This window comes from Berghia stephanieae, chromosome 7 (genome assembly GCF_034508935.2).
Source record: "Berghia stephanieae isolate SIO BIC M18660-M18661 chromosome 7, UCSD_Bste_1.3, whole genome shotgun sequence".
NCBI classification, from domain to species: domain Eukaryota; kingdom Metazoa; phylum Mollusca; class Gastropoda; order Nudibranchia; family Aeolidiidae; genus Berghia; species Berghia stephanieae.
In genome coordinates this window covers 41,967,494-41,990,181 of record NC_088366.1, presented here as the reverse complement: position 1 = coordinate 41,990,181, position 22,688 = coordinate 41,967,494, and the positions used below count along the sequence as shown (strand labels likewise).

Sequence of the window (22,688 nt, the reverse complement as noted above, 5' to 3'; positions counted from 1 at the left end):
TCTTCCTTAAAACATTTGACAAAGTTAAGAGCGTCATCTCTGGTTGGGGTCTTTGACCTCCCATGGTGGGCAGGCGGTTACGCTGTCTTCTATCCCCTTATACCTGTTTTCCAAGTTGCTTTCTGTCTTTGTCTTGGAATGGGATTACTTAGTTTTGTCCTAGCCCTGGCTGGAGTCCTTGACTAGGAGGGAAACAGTCAAATGTATAGTTACTTTTGGGAGATGATATATTTTGTCTTGTAAATCTTCTCTGTTATGCACTGTATTGCTTTTTGTTCTACATATATATGATTTGTAAACATTTGAGTCTATTCCTCTTAGTGGGGACCTGTACTTGTGTCAGGATGAGACATTTAGGTGATCTCAAACCAAGTACAATGATAGTGTGCTCTTGGAATCTACACCTGCTTCCTTTTTGAACCAATTCCCCTTTGTCTTACTTTTTTTGGGGTGCTTTAACTTTAATTATAATTCTAGAACTTTTTACTATCCCATCTTCTTCCTTTTTACTGGCGCTGATATGACCTAAATGTGTCGCAAACGCCGTAAAACCCTTAAAAACAAACAATAGAAATTTTTTTAAAAATGACTCGGGTCTAAGTCTATGATGATTATTACACAGCCATAACACTTTTATTTATTCTCAACTTGGATGAGTGCGGAATGATTTGGTGATAATTGTTTGATTTGCATATGAGAAGTTTCATCATATTTTCATATTTACTTTATCTCTACTGCTCTTATAAAATTCTACTGTTATACATAAATCATTGCATACTTGATCTCAAACGTATCACCAGACAGCTCAGAACAAGTCCAATTTTGGCTAATATGGATGTAAAGACTTCTAGTTCTGAGGAGGGGAAAGATTAAGAAATGTTCCCTATTTCAAATTCATACTATAATCTTTAATAATATCATAAATTCCCTTGTAATTTGCCTACAATCACTTCTCTATTATTTATATAAAAGAGATTGCATTTAGACTATACAAAATGATCTGCATTAAAACTGATAAAGGACTAGTGTAAATCTGGCATGGCAGTTTTTTGCATTGCTTATGGCCGCAAAAAATCACTGATTTACATTGCGGTGCAAAATCTCCAATTTTTTTTTGCAAAATTTTGCAACAAAAAAATTCCCGCAACCCAAAAAAAAAAAAAAAACCCCAACCAAAAAGAACAAAATAACAAAACAAAACAAATAATAATAATAATTTTTAAAAGGCTAAAGACAATAAGACGCATTTTTTTCTTTTGATTTGATTGCTCGTGTAGATAAAGAGTAGTTTCTTTTTTACTATCCCATTTTATTCCTTTTTACTGGCACTTATATAACCTTACATTTGTTGCAAGCGCCGTGAAACCCTTAAAAACAAATACCGTACCGATCTCTTTCATTTATTAATTAATTATGGGTTTTTAGGAAAAATTAATTGTAAATTTTGCTGTTTTTGCTTGCAAAACTTTGGGGTTTTTTTGGTGCAAAAACCGCCATGTCAGGTAAATATAACATATGTAAAACATGATCTGCCACCTTTTAGATGCTAATGCAATTTTCAGACAATAAAATGGGGCTTTACGCAGGGGGAATTGGAATCTCAAATAAAAGGAGATAATGTGAGCAAAAGGTCTTTTCTTGATTGTCAGAGCATCCACTAGAGATGCCCAATCTCGTAGCCTCTGATAATTTAGGTCTTGTTTAGAATCCAAGATTGTACTTCTACATCGAAATCCCCCCAAAATATTACCATCCAAAAAAACCCAACAAAAACAATACATAACAAGACACGAAAGTAAAAATCCACACCACACAGTGTCAATATCCCATTTCTGCATGTGATAACAACACAACAACGTTCATAAGAGTCCTTCATGTCATAATATTATTACTAGCCCCTAGCCCATTTATTTATAGATAATAGAATCACATCCTGCTTGTATATATCTTACTGTACTATGGGTTAAAAGGAATTTTATGATATCTGTTATTCCGTCTTATATCATGACATATTTTTGACTGTAGAATGTTGATTATATTAATGTTTTTTTTCCATAAATTATAGACTCAAGTCAGTAGTTTTTCGTCTTTGATATTGTATTTTGTACCTGGGGAGGGGGCGGGTAGCTCAGTCAGAGGATAGATGAATCATCTCACCTGTAAATCTGGTCCTTGTTTGATTCATGATGTACCTGATTTATTCAAATGATCTCTAAAACAAAACATTAACAGTGGTTTCTTGATTTGATATTAACTCGATTCAATGAAAACACTCAAAGATACATGATCTAAATATTCAACAGAAACGAATACAACTGCTGCCAGAATTTAAAAAAATATGCCTGGTCAAAAATCAAAACCCCATTTAAATGCTCTTTTTAACATTCAGGAATCGATAACATTTATCAAAGTTTATACAGCCGATTTTGGTTATGACGAGAACCACTGTTCTAATCCTTAATTCTCATTATTCCAGAACTCTCGTTATAACTGAATTCCAATCAAGGGAAAAAACTTCGTAAACTTATCTTATAAAATAAATAATAAATAAATTACTTTTATTCAACCCCAATGGGAAATTTGTCTTTAGGGTCTATTCCAAGGGAAGACGGAATAACCCAGGCGTCAGCCGCAGTGCATCGCGCAAAGTGAGCTAAGGCGAGGTGACTTGCTCAAGGCCACACAGCGCGACGGGTAGTCAAACTCAGTACTTTCGGGTATGAAGCAAAGACCATAAAGCTGAGCCACGCTGTCCCATCTTGAAATACATCGTTAATCCTTCAAAATAGTGTATGTGGTCTACAAATTATAAACAATTTTAGAAGGGCTATTGAATTGATATAGCATTGTGAAGATAATGCCTATTCCTTACCTCCCATAGTGGGCAGGGAGGCACTTACTGTGTCTTCTATCCCCCTATATCTGTTTTCTAACATGCTTTCTGTCTTTGTCTTGGAATGAGATTACTTGGTTTTATCCAGGCCTTGGCTGAATACCCTAGCTTTGAGGAAAACAGTCAAATGTATAGTTTTGGGAGATGATATTTTTTTCCTTGTAAATCATCTCTCTGTTATGTACTGCATTGTTTTGTTTACATATTACAGTAGACTCCGGATAGGACGATGCCCAGGGGAACCGTGAAAAAAATCGACTTAACCGAAAATCAACTTAACCGGAGTGTAACCAAATGAGCAAAAATGCATGTGAACAAAGCAAGCCAATCTAGAATATGTCCCTTCATGTCGCGCTTTTCGCTGACGTTGCTTGGTTGCGTTGAATTGACCTGAGAAGTAGAGGTCCTGCAGTGGTCATCAGAGGCTCCTACCCCTAATAGCCCCAAAGAGGAATCAGATTACATAAAAAAGCAGAATTTGAGATCAAAAAGCGGAATTAACTTACTGGTATTGACTATGACATGCTTTGCAACAGAAAATGTAATAGACAATCCAAAAGTACTCAAATGATAAATTGTAAAATGTGTAAAGATGTGCAGATTATGTAAAGACTAAAAAGGGGATCAAATAATAATAGAGGACACACAGGTCCTGGCAGTCTCAGAGCAAAGCATTGAATGGATGGATTTAACCTTGTCAGGACCCTCCTACCCCCTCCCCTCAAAACACACCTAATTAAACAAACGCGCGTGCCGGCACACAAATACATAGGGCTAATATTAAATAGGGAAATAATCTGACCGTACTCAATAATATTACCGATGGAGCCGACATATCATATTACCTAGGTCATTGACCTCATACAATGGAGTCAACGCAATAATAATACGTCGGTCAACCCCCCTTCCAAAGATATAATATTATCTGACATCAGCTGCACACACTTTGAATGGACTAATCAGACTCAGACACACAAAATGTGTGTTGATTGACCATAGGAGATACTGATGAAATAAGCCATAGCTCACTTTTTTTTACTAGAGATTTAAAGAAAATAATTTTCGTCGATTGGAAAGCTGAAAATCGGAATCTTTGCCTTGAATGCGGAATGTAGACCAATTAAGTTGAATTATTCCGCGAAAATCGGAAGGGTAGGCGAGACAGAAATAGCTGGTATGCCAATTTCTTCTGCGATGATTTTCTGTCTCATGCAGACTTTTCAAATGCATCGATCAGCTGGATCTTTCTTTTCAGCGATAGGTTTGCCATTGTAGTTGTAAACTTGACTTGAATTCTTGATAAAATTGATACTAATTAAGAGGACCATGACATAGGATGGCCTGGGATTAGAACTAAAAAAAATAAAATAATAAAAAATCTTGAACTTGATGTTGCGACGATGTAAAAAGTGAGATGGAGAAATCAAAGTTATTCGATACTGCTTACATTGAGCACCGACGTCAGGCAAAGCACCTACATCACATCGGTGTGCGCCAATCGTTCGCGGATATTCTTATTCTTAACCAATTCTTACTGATAGCTTTTTAACCAATGGAAATTCTTGTTTATTTATGATCTTATTGTGGTCATGAGTGATAAGAACATCGACTTAAGCGACATTGGCTTATGACTTATGTGGAGTTTTTTTTTTTTTTTTTTACTAATGTTATATAGGAAGAAGGGGGAGGGACCAAGAAAAAAAATCGACTTGGGTAAAAATTGACCTCAGCAACGTCGACGTTTCCATTCCACTTTATATGATTATAAAGATTTGAGTGTCTCCCCTAAGAGCTGTGCTCTGTCTGGATGAGACTTTTAGGTGATCTTAAACTAAGTACGTCGATAGTGTGCTCTTGGAATCTACACGTTTCCTATTTGAACCATAATTCCAGAACCTTTCACTATCCCATTTTCCTGGCTGGGGTTCCTACCTCCCATAGCGGACAGGGAGGTACTTGCTGTGTCTTCTATCCCCTCTTATCTGTTTTCCAAATGCTTTCTGTCTTTGTCTTGGAATGAGATTGCTTGGTTTTGTCCTGACCTTGGTCGGAGTCCTTGACTGAGAGGAAACAGTCGAATGTATAGTTATAGTTGTCGGGGATGATATTTTTTTCCTTGTAAATCCCATAGCGGGCAGGGAGGTACTCGCTGTCTTCTATCCCCTCTTATCTGTTTTTCAATTGCTTTCTGTCTTTGTCTTGGAATGAGATTGCTTGGTTTTGTCTTGACTTGGGTCGGAGTCCTTGGCTGAGAGGGAAACAGTCGAATGTATAGTTATAGTTTTGGGAGATGATATTTTTTTCCTGGTAAATTATCTCTCTGTTATGCATTGTATTATGTTTAGTTTACATATTATTATATTATATGATTGGTAAACATTTGAGTGTGTTCCTCTTAGTTGGGACCTGTGCTTGTGTCTGGATGAGACTTTTAGGTGATCTCAAACTAAGTACTTTGACGGTGTGTTCTTGGAATCTACATCTGTTCCCTATTTGAACCAATTCCCCTATGTCGTACCTTTTCTTTTGTGCTTTAATTGTAATTCTAGAACTTTTTACTTTCCCATTTTCTTCCTTTTTACTGGCGCTGATATGACCTTAATGTGTTGCAAGCGCCGTAAAACCCTTAAAAACAAACAAAAACATTTCCTTGTAAATCATCTCTCTGTTATGTACTGTTACTCTTTTCGTTTTTAACATATGATTTGTAAACATTTGAGTGTGTTCCTTAGTGGGATCTGTGCTTGTGTCTGGATGAGACTTTTAGGTGATCTCAAACTAAGTACCTACTTTGATAGTGCGCTCTTGGAATGGACATCTGTTTCCTATTTGAACCAATTCCCCTTTGTCTTACCTTTTCCTATGTGCTTTAATTGTAATTCTAGAACTTATTACTATCCCGTTTTCTCCCTTTTTACTGGCACCGATATGACCTCATGTGTTGCGAGCGCCGTAAAACCCTTAAAAACAAAACAAACAAACTATCTCATTTTCTTCCTTTTTACTGGTGCTGATATGAATGACCTTAATGATAATGTGTTGCAAGTGCCGTAAAACCCTTAAAAACATAAAACAAATAATGCCTAAAATTCGTTGTTAATTCAGGTTTGATTATGAATGGGTGTTGGTAAGAGTGCTATGTTTACTTTATTGAACAACTGCGATGACGGAAAGAAATACATGGTGTTTTCATGGATCAGTTTTAAATTATGTACACATTGTTTCAAATAGCTTTTTACCACATCCTATTAATGTGGTACATCTTTTTTTTTTCTTATTGCAATAGTTTTATGTTACATTCTGAAATATACTTTAAAGTGCAACCTGGATACAACGAAGTTGCCTGGCCTGACAGATTAAGTTGAATTCGAACATTCATTTATTGATTGAATTTAAGTCATCTATCAATAAATGAAAGTTCGAATTCAACTTAAGTTAAATAATGTTTAATGCCGCTAATGCCTAGTTTATTCCAGACTTCTCTTGGCGATGAATTAAGGGAATTTTATTTAATTACTTCATTTTATCTATTTGATTTTATATATTCCTAATTTAAACAATAAAAAAAGTAGGATACCAATTCCATGATTTAGCTGGATTTAAGATCGTTGTATTTGGGTTGCATTATTAAATTTTTCAAATTATGACATTGGAATTTATAATTATTTGAGAATGACTGGATCTCAAACTTCCATATGATGTGAAACTACCAAAGGTGCTCTTAATAATGTATATTTTTGTAAAATGTATTTATTACCCATCCCATCTTTATGTGTATATAAACTATAGAGACTGTACTTAGCGCCATGTACGAATCTTAAAGTAAAGATATAAAGAATTACATTGAATGACAGTAATAAACAACAATGATGCAAAACCTTGTCTTGATAGTTTTGATTACACCATTATCTCCCCCCCCCCGGTCTATAAAAAGAGAAATACCAGTTTTTTTCCAATGTGATATTTGGGCACAAATTTTAGCCCTCGCCGGTTTTTTATTGCACTGTCTCCCACCCAGGTCCAGAACAAAACCAAATAATCTCATTCCAAGAAAACACAGAAAGCAAGTTGTGAAACAGATAAAGGGAGATAAAAGACACAGTAAGTGACCTACCTGCCCAAATTGGGAGGTTAATAAAAACCCCCACCTGGGCAGCCTATAGTAATATATATAACTAGAAGATATTTACAAGAAAAAAAAAAATCCCATCCACCCCCCAAAAAGTATCCATACATTTGACTTATTCCCTCGTCGCTAATTAATTTGGCCAGGGCTTGGGGAAAAACCGTCATTTCCATGACAAGAACAAATAAATAATAATCCTAACTAAAATTCAATTTGCAGTAGAAACCAGTTAAATCAAAATGTCATTTTTATCCACAAGGCCTTATTCGTCTCTACTTCCCCACTCACTTCCCGTTCCCAACCCATCCCACCCCCCACCCGGACTGCACCAATCCATTCTTACTTGGTCTGATGGTGAGAACATAATGTGCTGGTTAACAGCATTAATATTGTAACTCCATAAAGATGAAGGGAGTTATAATATTATTGTACTCTTTGGCACCTACTACCACTATGCGCTAGCTTGTGTGCGGATATATTATGTACACACAAACAGAATACACTACACTTAAATCATATATAGTCACAAAGTTGAAGAATTTAATGTGGTGCATTGTGTGTGACAGTGGGATGAACGATAGCAACACCCCTGGAAAATCATAACTTTTTTAAATGCCTAAACCGCAATAAATAATCTGAAATTGAATGTAAGCTTCAATTTAATTACAAAAACAGATCAAATGAAGTTTCGGGTTTCCCCTTTATCAACAAAACAGGATGAATGAAACACCACAGATGAATGAGATGATGTCATCATCTCATTCATCCTGTTTTGTTGATAAAGGGAAAACCCGAAACGTTCATTGATCTGTTTTTGTAATTAAATTGAAGCTTACATTCAATTTCACATTATTATTTATTTCTACGAGCCTCGAGCAGCAACATTTACATTAAACCGAAATAGAATATCAAGTCCTTTGAATTTCGGTTTGACTGGCTGTTATTGCTAACAAAGACAAATAGTGTGGATGTTTCGGGTTTCCCTTTGTCAACATTTGGTTCATGTCAAGAACAAAATGCAAAATATAGGGAGAAACCAGATAGAAGACTTGATTACAAGATCTGGTGGAAGTGCATAGTAATGAGTAATAAACTCATCTAATTTTGCACCTGAATTCAAAGCTCTTTAACAATTGACCGCAACAAGACATGCAGAAAAATTTATATTGAGCCCAAATCTTCACATAAATAGTCAGACAAATGGCCCATGGGCAGACGAAGAAATGATGGTAAAAATAATACCAAGGACATCTTAGCAAAGCATGACATCACTGTATAGACTGTATTCAATATGGACCACACCAGGTCCTTGTATCTATTACAACACCAGCATGGTATCGTCAACTGGGGTGACTTTGCCTTTATAGATTTGGTTAAGTTAGATAATATTTATTTTTGTCACATTTATTTCTTTTGACCAAAAATCAAGTCCTCTGATTAGGGAAATAACTGTTACAAGCCTGAGAATACTCAAAATGCTCCAAATACAACTTGGTTGAGGCGAAGTCTCCCCAGTTGGTTCATAAGGTAGGAGGGAAGCAAGGAATTGAAGTAACAAAACAAACTAAACACAGTCTCAATTTTTACAGCCTTTTTATTTCAACAACATTATAAATTAGAAATAGAATTGAATAATCATAGAGTAAAGCTTCCAGAGTTCTTAATTCCACGTCTAAAATCTTCAAAATTTTCATTTATTTTATTTTCCTCTTTGACTTTGAGTAGGCTAATATTCATTCTCGATTATTAATATTCAGCACATTGATTAAATTATGTAAATGTAAGGCTTTTATTTTTATTTCATAAAAAAACATCTGTTTTTATCAATTATGAAAAATTTAATATCGGAAAAGCTGTCAAAGTAAAACTAATTCTATTAATAAAATTGTATTTAAAATGACATCAATAGTTTTTACATACATGTAATGCCTTTTTACACTGGTTACCTATCAAAAATCGACATGTGATGATACATACATACATACATACATACAAAGCTTCAACCAAAATAGTACTGGTACTAAAGAAAGACTCAATTCACATTATATTCATTGCAAATTCTCCATCACTCCTCGTTATACACCCACACACGCACACACCACACTAACAAACACATTAATGAGTAACCTCCGTGTCTGACAGTCCATACTCCTTTTCCCACCTCTCAATGAATTCCTTCTTTCTAATCTCCCGAAGGGCAAAGTACTCTGGGTACTGGGCTTTCTCAAACGGATGCCAAACATCCAGTAACTGGTGACAGAAAGACAAAAACAATGAAAATAATGCTGGCAAGTTATGATTACTTCAATATTGCAGTTTTCAAACAGCAACATGTTTTATTTATTAAAAAAAATAGTTCAGTAGAGCACACTTATGACAAACATCCTTGTAACAAATTGATGGAAATAAACAAAATATGTTTGTGTTTCATCTCCCCCTCCCCCATTTTAATAAAGAAATAAATAAAATAAAAATGAACACTTATAGTACACATTTCCCAGATCTACCAAGCTCAATGCACTTTACAATGTTCCATTTATTCCCCTAGTCGGCCATATATAGAATCAAATATCCAATTTTTACAGTCCAGTCGCCTATTAGGAATCTTGTTTCTCTCTCTTAAACACTTACAACAAGACCTGTCACTGAGAGAGAGAGAGAGAGAGAGAGAGAGAGAGAGAGAGAGAGAGAGAGAGAGAGAGAGAGAGAGAGAGAGAGAGAGAGAGAGAGAGACTAAAGCAAGATGATAAAGTTAACTCCTCCCGAAAGAGAAAAAAAAAACCTTTAAAGATTTGCAATGCCATAAGTGCATTTTTTAATAGTGATTCATTAGTTATCGTTAGTTGTCAGACCAAGTTGCATTCAACGAGGTCAGAGGCAGTCACAAAGACCTTGTTGAATCAGACTTTCAGAGTAATACTGTATATCAATATTACGTCACGTCAAGTTGGTTTTGTTAGGAAATAATGCATGGACTAAAAAACATGAGCTTTTATTAAATACAACACCCACTAAATTGTGCTCAGTATGCTTTACCAACAGCTTAACATGTAGGATGAGACATGGTGCCCGAAAGACGCTCTTGCAATTTAAAACAACATTATCTAGGACAATTTTGTTGAAAGCCAAGTACTCATTTTGCACCCAAGTATGGTGAGAAAAGATCAATCAAGAGCCTTCCCCAAAGACTCAACTTTGTACTGCCCACAGCTGGATCTAACCAGGGACCTCCATGTCAGAAGCCAAGTATCATACCACAAAACCACAAACTACACATCATCATTTCCCGTGTTTCCACTGATTTCATGAATGACACGCCAGGTGTGTCAATTTGCCACCAAACTAAATAAGACATGACCTGAACTTGGCTCTATGACCAATAATAACCTATCTTTTAAATTTACATAATTATGGAGTTATGTGCATGAGCTACTTACCCAATCTGGAGGAGGGGAAGTCCTCTGGTAAGCCACGCCTCCTGGAGATGTGGGGACTGGAGGAAAAAGTACATGCAATGATTTAAATATTAATATAAAAACAGGAATAAATTGGCAAGGCATTACTATTTTCTAAGAACACACTCCTCAATCTTTTGTAGACAATGAAAGGTGTAAAGCTAGATTATAGGGAAAGGAAGACAATCAGTATAATGCCCTTCTCATCACAATCCAGGTCTAATCTGCTGGGATGATCTCCAATTTATCAAAACATCTCAGGATTGTCATCATCATACTCAGGTGAGCATTAGTTAAAACTTAACCTCTCTTTTCACTTTAACTTTTAAAAAGTAAAAACGCGTTATAAAATTAAAATATGTCCATGAATAAAGGCCAGACCGTACAAGTGCATTTAACATAAAGGTCAAATTTTCGAATTGGGCCACAAATGTTAAAAAATTCTGGTATATTTAGTTAAATATACCTTATTCTATATTAGAAAGTCTCCATACTGCAGGTCAGTTCGTAAAAGAGTTAAAACAAAACATATCTCTGTGTCTACCAAGAGACATTTATGTAATTTGAAAATAAAAACCAAAAAAAAAAAAAAAGGAATAAAAAGACTTAATAGTAATTGAGCTAAACAGATAATCAACTTTGAAGAAAAACACAAGTCTGCACAACAAGTCAGATCCACACAAACTCGGTACATTTAGTTGGAGGACACTTGTAGAGATGATAGGTAATTCACGGTAACGAATGCTACAGCTATGACCCAATATCAATTATATTCACCCACTTTAAGGGAGCCTCAAGTGATCAAAGTGATCAATTTCTGGAATTTTCTCAAACTTTGACAAAGCACAGTAATTTCAATAGCTCTCTCCTTCATAACCGCAAATTCTACTTTTTCTTTAACTTTAATATTGTAGATTATTTTTTTTGCATTGTATAGTGAGGGGTAATTTTATTGTTTATTTTCAATATTATGTCATGAATTTAAAAACAATAATCAAATTCCACAGTGGATTTATCTCAGCGCATAGCTGTCTTGGTCCTTAGGTATTTGTATTATAAGTTGTTAAAAATAGAAAATTCAGAAAAGTGAGTGGAGCAGGCACTTATGTTGATAACAACAAGAAATGAAGTCAGTAGTAAAGTGCCAGAAGACAAAAGAGAATAAAAATTTCGCACGACCTTACTGGTATGTCAACTCTGCCTGAATGGGGAGAGCGCGACTCTAGCATATGAGTTATCCACGATCCCAAAAAAGATCGTCTCTATCCCTAGTCTTTTATTAGAGCCTTCTCTTCCTGACTTCTTGAGGTCACGGTTTCAAGACACACACAACCGCTGCAAACTTAGTTGGGCAGCATTTAAGCTTAATAGCCAATATTCTCAACACAAACATGTAACATCAAATAGCAATTCTTCGGAAAATTGGACCCTGTAGCTGTTGCTATTGTCACATCCATCCTCAAAATATTTACCCTATTATAGGGAGGAGCGTCTTCGTTAAAAAAATTGAATGCCATTCATACATTTTAAACACATGCTGAGACTCTTTCCCCCCTCTCTATCTATCTATCCATCTATTTCATCCCCCCCCCCCTTTCTCTCTCTCTCTCTCTGACTTTGTGTATATTATGTATATGTGTCTGTGTGTTGGCAGCAGCCTCTTATGGTTCACACTATCATGTTATGACGATCGACCCAATCAGCAAAGTCCGGTCCGCATTAGTGCACCGTCGCAAACCCGCCTGGTAGCATCGTCACAACACATCTTTCGACTAGATGCTCTGCCATCTCGGGTTCTTGCCCACAGCATGGACATATTGGACAGGAAGTTAGACCCCACCGATGTAACGCACTTGCCGTTAGGCAGCTCCTCGACCGAAGTCAATTCGCAACTGCCCAGTGTCTCCTCTTACTGGTATCAAAGCCTGGCAACTTCTCACCAAGCTTAGAGGAGTGTAGGTCCCCCCCCCCCCACGAGGGATTGAATTCGTCCAAACCGACTTCCATATCGTATGTGCAGCTCTGTCCGTAGTCAGGGATTCTGCGTACAAGGGTTGCCGGGACTTATTTCGGCTCGAAACGGGGGCACCGTCCATTATGCGCATGAGAGGGGTATCCCCATTTCCTCTCTCTTTGATCTTACCCAGCCAGTTTCCCGTAATGGTCTCCCTCCGGACATCGGGGGGGCTGGATTGCTGCCATTATCGGGCCCCATTCTCTAGGGGTTGTTGCTAGCGTTCCCGACACTATGTGCATCGACTTGCGAAGTTTTACATCCACATTCTCAACGTTTCTGCTTCTACCCCACACTGGAGCGCAATACGCCGCGGTGGAATAGCATAGTGCCAGGGCGGACGTTCTCAGGAGCGCTTGGCTAGCGCCCCAAGTCGATCCCGCCAGCTTCCTCAGAAGACTATTCTGTGTGTTGGCAAATTTACTATTGAAATGCATGATGTAATAAGAGAATAGGAGATAAAGGGGTAACAAAAAAAGTGTAGGTAGATAGATAAATAGATAGAAGATAGAGGGGATAGATATATGTATATATATAGACACATAGAGATAGAGAGGTGTGCATATAGGCAGATAGATAGAGAGAAAGAGAGAGAGAGAGAGAGAGAGAGAGAGAGAGAGAGAGAGAGATAAATAAATTTGAAGATAGCGATAGATAGATAGAAAGATAGGTGGAAGGATAATTATAGAGATTGAATCATAGATAGGAAGTAAATAAGGATGGACAGATAGATAAAGATAGATAGGGAGGTAGGTACATAGATAGATAGATAGAAGAAAGAATAAAAAGATAAAAATAAATAATTACTCGTATATATGTGTGAGCATCTGTGTAGCCTATAAAAAAAATAGTTGTGCAAAAGTTAGACTGTAACTTGTATGACTGCAACACTTTTACACCATGATTTTAGGACCTCCTTGGTGAAGAATTGGATGGATTTTGTAAATCAACAATCATGGCAAATTTAACAAATGAATTTTTTGAATTTCAAAAATTCCATTGAGGAATTTATTTTTAATGATTAAAAAAAAATATAATGTGTTGAAAACAAATGTTTTTCACGGCATCCCTTTCATTGAGATATAAAGTTAATGCCAAATTTATTGGACAAAAGTATGCGTCTTATAATTATAACAGAGGTTCTGAAGTTTAATTTGATATGTGACATTATAGTCATCAAATTATACAAACGTGTAGTGGATGGTTAATTAAGGCAAAAATGGAGGAAATTCAAACTTTGAGCACACTTCACTCCAATACAAGGATATAGGAAATGAATCGAGTTGCTTTCACCATGGCAGTGCACTCCAAGGGGTTTATAACTAAATGAGACTGGTCCGAATTACTGTGTCTGTACTGTTATACCAACAAATATTTACTTTCAGCTTTGAAAGAGCTCTTACCAAATAAAACCCACAAAATGAAAAGAAAAAAAAAACACAAAAAATCAAAGACCAAACCAAAACAAAACCACACAAAACAACAAACAAGACTTTAACAAAAATCCAACTAAAGTTGAATACTGAAAACAGACATTAAAGATAAAATTTGAGACAACTCTTGCTTTTATTTCCATTGTAACAGGGAAGAAATGTGACAATTTTAAACATGGCACCATGAGTTTGTCTCTAGTTTCATTAGAAAATAAATATATAAGTGACAACATCACAATGAGTCACCATTTCCCAAGAAAAAAAGAGGCCTTACATTTTATTGGTTGTGGATGTGATTTCAGGAGAAGCTCTCTCTGTCCATCTAGTAGAAGTTTTTTCGCCCTTCTCAAATCCTTCTCATCTTTGTTTTCATCAAAACGTGCACGCATCAATACAGCCTGATATCTGAACTCATACCTGGAAAGGTAGAAAGGATAATTTTAAATGATCTCCAAAGGACATTAACTAAAAATCTACTTCTGTGAAAAATAGAAATTAATGGTCCTCATATTGCCCTTCTTTACTACTGAAAAAAAGGTAAAAAAAAACAACTGCCCTCTTATTCTTATAATAATAATAATAATAACAATAATAATAATAATAATAAATAATAATAAAATAATAATAATAATAATAATAATAATAATAATAATAATAATAATAATAACAATAATAATCATAATAACAATAATTTAAAAAAAAAAAATTAAATTAAAAAAAAAAAAAAATTATTCTAATAATACACTCCAGCCAGCATTGTTTCCTCGAACTAATTTCACCCAGCCAACTTAAAAAAAAATTAATGTTTAAAAAAAAATGCGCCAGGTGATTTCGACCACTGATGATTTACTATGGCATTGACAATTGAGTATGTATATATCTGCACTGCATGTGTGTGTATACAATATGATACACATATGCAGAAACACACAACCACTCACACACCTCATCACAGTTTCGCATAACCAACACCTCTCAGCTAATTCTTAGCCCTATGCCATTTGTTCTAATTTCAATGCCAAGCACCATGATTGGCAACGACGGTAAATGAATGTTGTAACATATCAAACCTCCCCCCCCCCCCCACACACACACAAACAGTTTGTAATATCTCATATATAAATTTATCTCTCTCAACATATCATTCAAATAAATAAATAGTACAGTTCCCATTTTTTCATCTTCTAGTGGAAATTTGTCTTAGGGTCTATTCTGAGGGAAGACTGGAAAAACCCATGTTTCAGTCGCAGCGGAGCACTGCAAATTGAGTTAAGGAGAAATGGCTTCCATCTGCCCCTCAATGGCTCTGTACACACTCCAAATGGTGTGTATAAACTACTACTTGATACGGTCCACCTGTATAAAATGGTACCAATGGGCACAGGGAAAAAATTCCTTTATGGACAGGTTTCTATTCTTTTTCGTGAAGGGTCTAGAATGTGCAATTTATGGTTATTATTACCCACAAGTTTTATACATAACAATAGCGTAATACTTTGACTGGCTGGCCATGTCTTCGTATTGGACGAAGACTCCAGAAAGCTTGGTTCACAAGTCAACAAGATATACTGTACGGAGGAACAAAGGGGGAGATATTTTTATTTTCAAAATATTCTTCTCACAATGCTGTATAAAAAAAATATAAAGTATTAATTTTTCATCAGAGAAAATAAGCCTGAATTTACTACCATGAACCAAGAATTCCAAATCAACCCACAAATAACAGAAATACAAATTATTCATACATTTCTTTTTGAGAGGCCTTCCGAAAGCTCCTACATCCCCAGCATTCTTTTTTTTATTTTATAATGTTCTAGACTAGTAGTAGGGGGTTTGGGAGGACAATGAAAAATTATTTTGTTGACAATTTTTGGAAACACACACAAAAAAAGGTTGACCTTCCGAAAGCTCCTACATCCCCAGTATTTTTTTTCGTAGTGTTTTTATGCACATCCGTTCACGGTGTATCTTAACGGATCGTTTTTATCCACCTCCGTCACGCATGCGCATCCCACCCAATTTCATCAGCGATATTGTGTTGCTGTACTTGGACACGGCGAAAGTGCTATTGTGACATCTGTAGGATGTTTTTGTAAATAAATTTTTATATAAAAATATTATTAATCTAAAAAAATCGAAATATAAAACCAGAAAATAGAAGTTGCATTGAAGGTAAAATATTGTTTTGGAAAGACCTTATTAAATGTGATGAACAGTTAGGTGGCTCCATAGCGCAGTGGACAAACTGTCAGACTTTAACCTTGAAAGTACTGGGTTCGATTCCCATCGTAGGCATATTTTTTTTTTTTTAAGTTTACTTTGAGACAGACAACATTTTTGTTTGTTTTGTTTCTTGTTTTCTGTTTTTTAAATTTTTTTTTTCAAAAAAACTTTTTATCATGTTTAAAAAAACAAACTTCGATTTTAATTTTCTAAATTTATTTATTTCTTTGAGATCCGTATTTGTGTGCCATGTTTCTTTTTACCTTTGATTTTTTAAATTATTGTTATTATTCTTTCATTTATTATCATTGCATATACGTACATCCATAATCACTAAGCAGCGTGTTAATCTACAATCTAAAACTATTTAAATTTAAACCTCATGGACATATACAGCAACATTTTCATTAATTAACCATCACCGCCAATGGAGGCCCATAAAAACGCCACCATTTTTTAAAATGTTCTAGTAGGGGGTTTGGGAGGGGGGAGACTTTTTAAATAAAAAGTTTCCCCCCTCCCAAACCCCCTACTAATCTAGAACATTATATATATAAAAAAAAGAATGCTGGGATGTAGGAGCTTTCGGAAGGCCTCCCTTTTTTCTCGCTGTGATTATCCCCAGACACCTGTCTGGGAATAACCAAATTTCATAAATCCCCAGACGCATATTTGAAATTCCGCTCTTTTAAACAATTATCCACATTCCAGAATACAGAATGTTTCCGAATGCACATAGAAATAAGGAAAGTTAATAAAATATCTATAAATACATAAAAGTAACCAACATTAAATCAGTTGTTACAACATATACACAATATGCGTCGACTTCGAAGTGGGTGTCATGGCCGAATTGTTTAGTCATCTGCCCTGGAAGTTTTACCGGAATCGACGTTGTGGGTTCGAATCCTGGTTCCGCTACTTATTTATTTATTTTTTAAAAAATTCCGTCTTCTTTTTACAGAACATTGCAAGGGATAAATGTCCCATCCATGCTCCCCCCCACCTTTTTTTTTTTTGTGCGAGTCTATTCTTTTCTCCTTTTTGTTTGACCTTTTGTTCCGTTTCTGAGCATGAATTTCTTAAAATTGTTTTTATTTTTTTTTAAATCATTGTTTGTTTTTTTCTCCTCAATCTGACCATTTGGCTGCTCTCTGAATATTTCTGTTTGTTTGCTTTTTAATTATTTATCCTTTTTAGACAATTTTTGAGATCAGAGTGGGGAAGAATATGACAATTTGCTAGAAACTAGAAAGGAACTAAGAGAGAGAGAGAGAGAGAGAGAGAGAGAGAGAGAGAGAGAGAGAGAGAGAGAGAAGAGAGAAGAGAGAGAAAGAGAGAGAGAGAGAGAAGAGAGAGAGAGAGAGAGAGAGAGAGAGAGAGAGAGAGAGAGAGAGAGAGAGAGAGAGAGAGAGAGAGAGAGAGAGAGATAGTTTAAAAAAAAAAGAGGTGGGAGGAGGATGGTTGGGACATTTCTGTAAAAAAGAAGATGGAATGTAAAAAAAAAAAAGTGGCGGTACCGGGATTTTGGTTATCCCCAGACAGATATTTGAAACGCCGCTCTTTTAAACAATTATCCACATTCTAGAATATGGAATGTTTCCAAATGCACATAGATATAAGGAAAGTTAATAAAATATCTATAAAAACATAAAATTAACCAACATTAAATCAGTTGTTACTACATACATATATATACACAATATGCGTCGACTTCGAAGTGGGTGTCATGGCCGAATGGTTTAGTCGTCTGCCCAGGAAGTTTTACCAGAACGAAGTGGCAATTCGGACCCGAGTCTGAATTGCTTCCCGTGGCAATTCGGACTCCTGCCACAATGCGCCTGCGCAATCACAGGAAGTGTCGGAAGTGGACGCTGGCTCGAAAGTGAAGCGTGGTAGGGTGGGGGGAAGCTGCTCATTCTCAGTTGTCAGTTGTCAGTCGGTAGGAGGGCGAGTGAGCGAGCAAGTCACGTTTTAGAACTCCCGAAGATGACTGCCTTCAAAAGCGGTGATCTATTATTCCCCTTTGTCTTACTTTTTCTTGAGTACTTTTTAATTGTAATTCTAGAACTTTTTGCTATCCAATTTCTCCATTTTTACTGGCGTTGACATGACCTAAATGTGTTGCAAGCTCCTTAAAAAACAAAACATACCTAGATCTAAATATTCGTGGTCTTTGGGAGATTACAATTGTAGTCGCAATTGTTAACTTTAACAATCAATTTGCCCTAGCATAGATAAAAGAATGCCTTTGTGTAATGATTGGAAGATTTATTTGATTTGCCATGAGCTTGTTGCAAAAGATACATGAATGACATATCTCTACATTATATAATTTGCCATTTGCAGCCGCGAAAAAGTGCAATATGACTTTGGGCATTGAGCGTTTTATTTAAAAGGCAGTATAGGTCGGGCTTTGACAAAAGGCAGTGTCTTAATTCTTTTTTAATTAAAAAAAATATGCTGTTTTATTTCTAAATATAAAAACAGAGGCAAGCCATGCAATAGAGTCCCGCCACTGGGGTAGGGGCAGAGTACTGTCTAATACTAATATTATTAGATAATACTGGACTATGTGCCTATTGGGAAATTCCACGGGTAACGGACTGACAAATCAGACCAAAAATGCATACATTTCGTGCTCTGAAATGCAATGTATTTATTGTATGGAGCTAATATTTCCCATGGACATGTATCATGTCCGCCCTTATCATATATCAAAAGGATAAAGATGAATCTTAATCAACTTGAATTTTTTTGACATTATAATGTTGGTAACGGACTGACATCAGAAAATCCATCTTTTTCAATTTTATATGTAGATGGATCAAACTTTCTGAAGTTAAGCCTTCCAGTAACAAATAAGTTCTTTTATAGTAACCACGAGATGTTGTTCTACAACCCACTAGCAATATTTAAAAGATTGTCCAAAATTTGAATCTGCAGTCTTTGAAAAAGTGTCGGTAACGGACTGACAAATGGATGGTAACGGACTGACACCTCTGAATTTTATTACTCTGAATAACGGTTACTACATCAAATCCAGAGCAAAGAACAGATTATATAATTATTATCAACACTGAATACCCAGTGTGATTGATCAAACCAATACTCTTCCTTATATGGATGTCAAGCTACATTGGGCATGATGAGTAACTCGATGGGTGACATCTGATTACCTCAATCCCAACTTTGCTTTTGAAAAAAATGAAATAATGAAATAATGATTCGTGGAGTTGAAATCTATTCTGTCACAGTCAAACGGGAACTTTATTTCAACTATGAAATTAAATTATCCAAAAAAAAAAAAAAGATGTAGATAAGAAAGAACTTTAAAACTGGGGAAGGTTTAACATTCTTTTGGTACTTATTTTTGAAGCTTAATTTTTATTCTGTATTTCATCTTGATTCCTCAAGCTTAGGAATAGTCAATAGGCCATGACCGTCACTGCAAACTGGTCGATAGTATTGGCAGTCAATCTCTTCCTCATCTGCACTTGACCAGAAAGCCAGTTATAAGATCTGAGAAAGATCTTCAAAAATTTCATTTGGACCATTTTATCCTTGATTGTTACAATTTTCTTATGCAGATTGTGGGATTTCTCTTAGAAGTACATTCTGAGGTTCTGAGGGAGCAAAATAAACTTAAGCCAATTTTGATTCCTGGATGAAATTCACTAACAATCGACAACCTCTTTTTCAGGGCTTTTTACACGAAACTTTTTGGAATTTTCGTCCTTTCTCTTTTTTCATCTCTCACAATTATGAAATCTTTTTCCCTTGGTGCTCGCCAAGAGTACTTCTTGTCCAAATAGAAATTTTCGATCAAATTATCTTATTTCATTTTGAAAGCCCATTTCCATGATTAAAATATTTAAAAAACCATTGGTTGATGTATTGTATGCCCTTAGCAGTACAGGCATAGTTTAATTTTATTTTTAACTTTTGGGAGGATTGTAGACCCTCAAAGTTGAATTCAGTATTTTACTTTCCTGTGCTGAAATGTGAGGCAGATGTGGATTTAGGTGTGCTTGGTTTACTTTCTTTTGGAGTTGTAGATTGATTGGCTTTTCTCTTTTATTTTCCATTTTGCTTGAAAAAATCCCGTTATTTCTTTTAAGCATCCTTTACAATCACTTTCAAGTTTTCTTTGAGACTCCTGCTTTTGTTGCCTATCTTTTTCCTAAACAATGTAATGCCCATCAGTTTTCAGTCTTTCTTGATTATTTGAACCATGGATAGAGTAGGCATTTTGAACCTGTGAATAAAGAAAATTGAGCGAAATTACATCATAAGTTATGAAAGTCAAATCGGAATAAAAAGCAAATCTTGTTTTCTTAAAAATAATACAGCAAAACTAAGAAAATAGAACTCATTTCTAACTTGTATCACATTACTTTGTAACAACTAACATATGACATTAAACACAGCTAAACAGCTTGCTGACCCAATACATTTAAAGCCTCAGTGACTCAAAAGTTTTTCACATTCATTTAAATGTTTGATTTCCTTTTTTTTTCTCCCAGGGCTTCTTGCCCCTTCAACAGAAGACTACTACTGACTCCATTGTCATAAGGATATTAAAGAACAAAAAACAGTGTTTTTCCCTCAATTCAAACATAGCAAAAATCTTCAAGTGATCAAAAAATTCACAAGCTTTAAAAGATTCAACTTACCTATTGCAAAATAGCAGGCTTGATGTTGAAGGCCAGTGTTTGAAATTTTATGGATCCAAATGTTTATAAAATGGCTGCCTGATCAGTTGAAACACATTGGAGTGGACATTACTCTTGAGACTTAAAAAACAACTTTTATATATTGTCTTTGAATTAAAATAGAATTAGTCAGTCTGTTACTGTCAATCCGTTGCCCTAAAAAATGTCAGTCCGTTACCCAACAAAAGTACCTTATATGATAAATTTCTTGAAAAATTATCTTACAGTGCTAAAGCCATTCATGTAAGAACAGAAAATCTGAAATAGTGAGTCTGTACAACAATCACCTCTTTCATAGATGAAAAAATACTGTTTTAATTGGTAACGGACTGACATACAATTTCCCAAGGTCATTAAAACGACCGATGAGGACAACATTTCATTAAAATCGTAAATTTGAATGGTTATATAGGTTCCTGATACTTATAATTGTTTTAATATCATTAAACAACAGCAAAGGTGGCTATAATTTTGTAGAAGTTGCAAAATTTATAATATTGAGAAAATATTCTTTTTGTTCTTCAAATAGGGGATACCCTTACATAAAGCTACAATAAGCATCCTGTACCACAAATATGCACGAAATATCCTTATATTCATAATCCTGAATGATTTTCCAACAAATTGGTACCAAATTTTAACATGTTCTTAAGAATTTGTAAAACACCCCTTCGGTTGACATTTTCATGGAATTTCCCTATTAATAAAATAAGCACTGGTTGAATACAGAGAGAAAATGATCAACTGGTAATGGGATTGGTGGGGGGGGGGGGGGGGGGGGGGTTAACCCACAAACGACTGAGGCGCTGGAAGCAGGGGAGAACATGGTGATACGAGATCAAAGAGAAAAAGCCGCCAGCTCTTGGGTTGTGGAAATGATTGTTGGGGGGGGGGGGGGGGGGGGGGGGGGGGGAGTGTGTGTGTGATTATTCTGTTTTTAATGAATTAGAGATACTCACGAGTGTGTGTGTGTTTAGGAAGACCAATACGGTTTCAATAGCTGCAAACGGAATAGTAACTGAGAGTTTCACTAATGACACTAATGATAAGTTCATCATTCGGGCGCATTGCATTGCAGTATTCCGAATCGAAGAGCCATGGAGTTATTCAGACTCGACCCTGGTTAGCCACGGAGTTCTATTCAGTTTAGACTCGAGTCCGAATTGCCACGGGAAGCAATTCAGACTCGGGTCCGAATATCAACGTTGCGGGTTAAAATCCTGAGTTTCAAATATGTGTCTGGGGATAACGAAATTTGGTTATCCCCAGACAGGCGTCTGGGGATAACGAATTTTCATTATCCCCAGACAGGTGTCTGGGGATAATCACAGCGTTTTTTTGTTTCCAAAATCTAGAGAATCTAAATAATTTTTCATTTCATCGTAAACGGGCCTGTAAATAATCACAATCTGGATGCTGATTATTCACAGACACAATTTTGAAACTCCGTGCCTTTTAACAACATTTATTCACTTTCGAAAATACGAAAACTCTTTAACAATGCACATATAAAAATAAAAATAAAACTCGAATTCATCTGTGAAAAGTAAGAACAAGAAGAGTAAGTGATCAGTGGCCTGACTTCGCATAGGTCCTAAAAACGATAGTTTACCTGTCGAAGAATTCATAGTGGGCTTGCAGCGTTCGTATCGCTTGTTTATACAAGCTGCAAACTTTTCGGGCGTGTGAGATCGGTTGAGTGGAAAGATATGACATGTTGCTGCTTTACTTTCAACACTCAAGTCGACTTCAAACTGACCTCGACCTCCACTGTCGGTGTTGGCATAACAGATAAATGACCCGAAAAAAAGCGAAAAGATTAGGAGAGG

General features: G+C 35.8%; 1 protein-coding gene across 2 annotated transcripts; it reads right to left on the bottom strand.

The window, feature by feature from the left end:
* Window positions 1-8,595: 8,595 nt before the first annotated feature.
* On the bottom strand, window positions 8,596-22,665 carry LOC144977257 (NADH dehydrogenase [ubiquinone] 1 beta subcomplex subunit 9-like). 2 transcript variants are annotated; one of them, XM_078922287.1, is made up of 4 exons: window positions 22,472-22,665; window positions 14,196-14,338; window positions 10,457-10,512; window positions 8,596-9,269 (listed from the first exon to the last, which is right to left on the bottom strand). In XM_078922287.1, the coding sequence occupies exons 1-4, from the start codon at window positions 22,573-22,575 to the stop codon at window positions 9,135-9,137; spliced, it is 438 nt and encodes a 145-aa protein (XP_078778413.1). In that variant the 5' UTR covers window positions 22,576-22,665; the 3' UTR covers window positions 8,596-9,134. The 2 variants fall into 2 exon arrangements, with proteins under 2 accessions (XP_078778413.1, XP_078778414.1); XM_078922288.1 differs by lacking the exon at window positions 22,472-22,665 and adding an exon at window positions 15,417-15,489.
* Between the last annotated feature and the right edge of the window lie 23 nt (window positions 22,666-22,688).

Bases quoted from the DNA above. Each gene is read 5' to 3' on its own strand.
- LOC144977257 (XM_078922287.1), bottom strand. From the start codon at position 22,575: ATGTCATATCTTTCCACTCAACCGATCTCACACGCCCGAAAAGTTTGC. The intron at 14,339-22,471 runs GTAAACTATCGT...CTACCTTTCCAG, and splicing joins CACTATGAATTCTTCGACAG to GTATGAGTTCAGATATCAGG. The intron at 9,270-10,456 runs GTAAGTAGCTCA...TTCTGTCACCAG, and splicing joins CTTCCCCTCCTCCAGATTGG to TTACTGGATGTTTGGCATCC.